Genomic DNA, 6,007 nt, shown 5'->3' with positions numbered 1-6,007 from the left:
TCCAAAGGTGAACCACCAGAGGCCCCAAACCATTCATTCTCGTTGATGCACAACTCTCTGAATCCAAGTATCATTAGAAATCTTAACCACCACCGGGCGGTCTCCTTCCAGGCTGTCTCCGTGTATTGCCTTCCCTCTCTTGCACATCTCCTTTCTTCAAAAGTCACCGCATGCCTTGACCTTGTCAAGGGCAAAATCTGCATATAATCTCCTGTGTATGAAGCCCCCCTCCCAGGTCCAGCTGGCTGGAGCCTTTAGAGAAGCGGATTGGCCGAGTAGTACTGTAAACGGTCTCTGTTAATTTTTTTTTCCTTCATTCTTCTGTTCTGAAACCAGATTTTGACCTGACGGTCAGTGAGGTTGAGCATGCGGGATAGTTGCAGGCGTTTCTCTTTGTTGATGTACACACTGAAGAAGAATTCGCGCTCCAGCTCCCGGATCTGGTACTTGGTGTAGGGGCAGCGTTTCTTTCGGGTTCGTTGGCCACCTGTGAAGGCCGAAAGAGGCAGGGACTGAGCCAGGTGTGACAGTTGCAATCCATCCCAGAGCCCCAAGTGAAGGGAAAGGGCCGGCCCCAGGAAATGGAAGCCCTGCCTCAAGCCCAAGCAAGGTCCCCCCACTAGGTCCCTGCCTTCAGGCTCTTACTGCCGGCTGGGGGAGAGGCTGCGGGAGGAGGCTCAGCTCCGGATAAAAGCCAGCTCCCTAGATAGGCCCCCAGGGAAGCTGCTTACTCTGCTCCGAAGCAGAAAGGAGGGTTCCTCACTGCAACAGGCGAGTCAGTGCCGCGGAAACCGCTTTCAAAGCAGCGAGTGGGGGTTGCCGGCTGCCTCCAGCCCGGCCAGACTAAACAAACAGCCGCCTGCGACCATTTCACCTTCCAGCACCTGGGAGGCCGAGTCTCGAGGCAGTAAAGGCGGCCCCAGCCCCAGACTTTACCGGCTTTGGCTGGACTCGGCCCTCGTTAACATCTGGGGGCAGCTGCCGGGTCTTTGTCAGCCTAAGTCCTGGCCACCAGCTCCTGCCTCTCCGGCAGCCCCCTGGCTTCCGCGGGGTTGGGAGGTGGCAGCGGAAGCCCCCTACTCTGGACCTTCCCTAAGGACCAAGGCCACCCAGCCATCCTGGTGCTCTGGCAGGGCTGGGGTGCTGTCCCCGATAGTCTGGAGGACAGAGGGGTTTCTCAGAGCTGCGGGCAGGCTCGACTTGCACCCCTTTCAGTAAAATGCCACTAGAAGTAAAGACAAAACCCGCTTTTGACAGATTGAATAACAATTCTAACATGCAGTCGGACAGAAGGCAGCACACGTAATTGCCACTGCGCCCAAGGAAAATGGCTTCCTTTGAACAAAAAGGCCAACTTTGGGTTAATTTGTTTCTTTTAATATATTGCTCGAGCTAAGCGGGCTATTTTATCTGTTAAACACGCTCCTAGCGCCATCGTTAAACAGCGATGCCTTTGAATCCCGGCCGGGACTGGAGTCCCGGCGCAACACATGGCTTTTATAAAAATCTCCGGATTACCTCGCTATCAAAGGCTCCCGAACCCTTGCCGGGAGAATTTACAGGCGCCCACCTCCGGCTCCCCAGCCCTGAGCTGGCCCCGAGCGGGGTCGAGCTGCTGGGCTTGGGAGCCGAGAAGGGAAAAAAAGGGGGAAAGGGAGGTTTTTTGTTTTTTGTTTTTTTTTTTTTTTGCAGGCATGCCTTGGCCGGTGGGTATTTCACGGCCAATTTCAGCACTCGCCACGTGATCCCGCCTTTTATAACAAAGTTTTGTTGGGGGGAAACCTAAAGGCCCTTCATAAACCTTATATGCTTATAAAACAGCATATAAAAATTTAACAGCGGTGCTGCGCTAGATTTCCAACTCCCCTTTCATAAAGCGCAGGGCGCGCTGCCTTTTATACGTACTGGAGCCGCCGGCCTTGTCCTCAGTGTGGCCGGAAGACGACTCGGGGCTGCTGCTGCTCTCGGGGCGCCGCCGCCGCTCCTTTTCCTCCGCCGCCGCCGCCGCCTCCCGGCAGCCGCCGGCGCCGCTGTCCGAACTTGAAGTTGCCGGCGTGCCCGTGGCCGCTGCCGCCGCCGCCGCCGCCGCCGCGGAGGTCGCCGCGGCCGCCGGGGGCCCCTTCTCGGCGCTCTTGTCCCCGGGGTAGTCGGAGGAGGCGAGGTTTTCCGGGGTGCCGTAGGCCGTCTCGAAAAACTGGTCGAAAGCCTGCGGCAGGACGCCGTTCCTGCCCACGGTGCTATAGAAATTGGACGAGACGGCGGGGGTGGGGTGGTGGTAGACGTTGGCCGAGCTCTTGGCCAGCACGTCGCCAGGCACGCCGGCCGCGCTGGGCGCCTGCAGGCAATCTCTGTGCACGAGCTCCTCCGCGGAGTAGCAGTGGGCCAGATTGCCGCGGGGGTGCCATTTACTGGCAGGCTCAATGGCGTATTCTCTGAAGGTCACTTCGCGCACGGGTTGGACCTGGGGCAGGTTGGAAGAGTAGGAGTATGTCATTGGGCGCGAAGACGGGGTCTGGGGTAGAAAAGAAGGGAGGCTGGAGAAATCTGGACCCGAGACGTAGTAAGTACAACTTGGCAAATACATGTTAGAGGAGCAGGGACCACGCTCATCAAAATCCATCATTGGGCTACCTTGGGCTCTCCGCAGTAGCCGAGCTTAACATGATTCTCCACTGCAGCTGCCTCTTTGAAGCGGATCCGTGAAGTAGAAATTTGGAGACGTAAGCTGACGTGGAAATCTATCCCCATCCTTAGCAGGGAGGTGCTGGTCATGTGACCCGATGTTGAAATTGACAAGCTGCGAGCGAGTCCGGGTTTTTTTTTTTTTTTTTTTTTTTCCCCTTTCCTTTTTCCCCCCCTCCCTCCCCGGCTTCCTTTCTTTGTAGCCACCTCAGGGGAAGCAACAGATCGTCACTCGGTGTTCTCACCGAAAGCACGTAATCGCCGGTGTAACTCATGTTGGCTGGGGGGCCTCCCGGCGCGCGGCGAGGCTGGGTGCTACCCCGTGCCAATTGCTTGTGCTCAGCTGCACGGTGCTGGCCCTTGAGTGCGCCGAGGGCGGTGAGAGAGCTCAACTGCCACCCACCTCTCCCCGGGTGAGGGATGCCACACGCTGGGGGTGGCCGGGTGGGAGCTCGTCGCTGCGTGGCCCGTGCGTGGTCTTGGAATCTATCCGCCTGGAGGCTCGCGTTCGCACCTCCTTCTGCGCTGTCCCCCTCCCACAGGCTTGCTCTGGGAACCACCTCTGCCTCCGATCCTGGCTGGACCCCCTTCGGGGCCAGGGTTCGCAGCCGTGGATGTGACTGCCTCGTGGCTTGCCCGATTTGCACGGTGACTTGATTACACGCTCGCATTCATGGTCACTTCCGAAGCGCTTTAGTGCCTTCCGTCCCTAAACCGCCAACAACCAGGGCGGCTTCCCCCGCGGTTTGTCAGGGATCCGCAGGTCCCGGAAGGGCCTTCGTCTCACCCGGGATCCACCTCTCTTTCGTTCTCCCTGCCGGCCTCCTCACCCCCCACGCCCTGCCCTTGGAGAAACCCGCTCCTTCTCGCTGTCTGCCGGGGTTCGGAGGGACTCAACAGAGCCAGAGGCGCGGGGGCTGCGCCGCTGCGCACTGATCCGCCCGCCGGGTCTTCCGGAGCTGAGGACTCGGGAAACCATGCGGTTGAGGCGAGCCTTGGGCGGCTTCACAGGCGCTGACATCCGAGGAGACTACTCCTGGGTATGCTGCACCTTCCCGGAGCCCACATCTAAGCTCCAGAGCTGCAGGGAGAGTGGGGGGCAGTGAGCAGAGGGCGAGGGCCCGGGAGCCGTGGCTGAGAAAGAGGTAACGCGCCTCCTTTCCTCTGCAAAGCCTGAGGGCCAGGGATGTGCAGGGCAAAAACTCAAAAGGACCGAGGCCTTTCCTGCTACTCATCCCACGGAAGGGACACAATGCCAAAGAAAAGAGATGTCCTTCCGAAACTCCCAGCACCTTGGAAGAAAAGAACGCTTTGAAAAGGCTAGGTCTGAACTAAAGATACAGAGGTCATGGCGGCTAGGATGAGTCTAGGTTTCTTGGGAAGAGGAAAGACAGAAACTTGAGATGGTGAAAACTGCTTTCCATCCTCCGGGACTGAATGAACAATATTTGGGAGAAGAAGAAGAGGAGGGCATAGAGCAGCCAGGCAGGGCCAGGAGCTGGGAGGGGTCCAGCTTTGAGGCCTCCCCACAGCTATCTTCTTGGAAGGAACTGGATGCCGCTGAAGGAAAGTTGAAAAATGAAAAAGGATAACCTTTTCCCTTTCCCCATCCAGGAAATAGCTGAAGGTATTTATATATCTTGGGGAGATTTAGAGTATAAATTCTAAGATCTTTGGTATTTAAGTGTCAACATCGATTTATTTATTTATTGCTGAGCTGACTGTAACTGACTCAATAACAAATCTAATCATGTATTGCACTGGAAAAGAAATTTCTCATTATGTATTTTCTCCAAATGATGGCCCACCATTGCATTTGAATACCCGCTGTAAATATCAATAATATCGGGTAATTACTCTGTAGTGGAGTAAACTAATTTATTAGCATTCATGTTTATGTGGCTCCTACCCCCTCCTTTACAGGGGTTGCATATCACAAATCAAACTACTGGGACACATTGGTTTAATGAACTCTTTATTCAGGATTTGCTGCAAGAACTTCCATGCCCCTTGAATCCCTGAGAGCTGAACTTAAAATTATTTGTGCATCTTCAGCTTGACATATTTGTCCACAGTGGCTTGTGCAGAGGGCAATATTGGTGAGAGTGAGAAGGTCTGGTGGGAAAGAAGGTCGTTTGGGAAGGGTAGCTTGAGACCTCCTAAAGCTGGGGATCACAGTTGCAGGATTGCCCTACAGCAAAAAAAAAAAAAAAAAAAAAACAAAACTTCTATTTCCAGCGGCGACCAATAAGGCAAAATATTTATTTCCCTACAGCATCTTTCTTGAAGACTGAATATAAAAGAGAGAAGGAGAGGTTTTCAAACAGCAGTATTTAAGTCATTCCCAGGCTGATTTTGGCTCTCTCCAACTCTCTCCCAGCAGCCCACCCAGTCCCCGCCACCCCGACCCTCGAACAAAAGGAATGCTTGAGGGGTTTCAGTGACTTTGCCATAACAAAGGCGCCACCACTGCGGGGCTTGCCCCGCCCCTGGGTGAAGGCAAACAAATTCTTGCACTTGTATTAGGGCTTTTAAGACTATAATTGAGCCTGGGGGCGTCTAGGAGAACCGAAAACAGTTCTAGACAGACCTGGGGTTTTATAGCAGTGTTGGCAGTCAACTTCAGCTTGTGCCTGAGCAGACCGGCTGCAGTGGCCCGCCAGCGGGGGACGCCAGGCTATCAACCCTGGCTGCACACAGCCCCTCTCCCAATTAGATCAGTTTTCCCCTTGATGCCAGGGGGAGGGGGGTCACCACAGAAAGGTCGTTATAGGGACCTTCTCTTCCACGGAGCCAGTGCCTTCCACTTTCTTGAGAGCCGAGCTGAGAGGGTGCTGGTCAGTCTGGATCCCATGGGTGTCTGCAGGAGACAAAGGCGAATTCCCGAGGAAAGGCGGGGGGGGGGGGGTAGGGAAGGTGCTCTGGGAGCCGCTGGCAGAACTGAAACGGGGTGCAGGTAGGGTCTTGCAGCCTGGAAGGGGGCAAGTGGGGGCGCTGCTGTGAAGATAGTTGAGAATAAAAGCTTTTGATGCCAGAAGAAGGGAAACTGCCTGGAGCGGTGAATGCTTTTTAGTTCTGCAGCAGGGACAGGAGGGGGTGCTCAGAACCCCAATGCTGCCAACAGTTCCCAGCTTTGCCTGCTTCTCCCCCTCTGGCCTGGAATATACTCATGCTGTGAATGTTTTTTTGTGGGGGGAGGTGTTCAGAGGTGGGCGCAGCTCTGAGGATCAGACCAAATCTTGGGGAGGCAGAGCTTTGGGTCCTTGGTTTTAACTTTGCTCTGAGCCTAATTGACTCTTCCACTTTGCAGGAGGACCAATAGCCA

At 55.2% G+C, this 6,007-nt stretch overlaps 1 protein-coding gene across 1 annotated transcript; it reads right to left on the bottom strand.

The window, feature by feature from the left end:
* Nucleotides 1-254: 254 nt before the first annotated feature.
* On the bottom strand, nt 255-2,623 carry HOXA11 (homeobox A11). The gene is made up of 2 exons (XM_061165465.1): nt 1,906-2,623; nt 255-487 (listed from the first exon to the last, which is right to left on the bottom strand). Exons 1-2 carry the CDS (start codon nt 2,621-2,623, stop codon nt 255-257), a joined length of 951 nt encoding a protein of 316 aa, XP_061021448.1.
* Nucleotides 2,624-6,007: the final 3,384 nt, after the last annotated feature.

Source organism: Dama dama, chromosome 18 (assembly GCF_033118175.1).
Source record: "Dama dama isolate Ldn47 chromosome 18, ASM3311817v1, whole genome shotgun sequence".
NCBI classification, from domain to species: Eukaryota; Metazoa; Chordata; class Mammalia; order Artiodactyla; family Cervidae; genus Dama; species Dama dama.
This window is presented reverse-complemented; position numbering and strand designations above follow the sequence as displayed.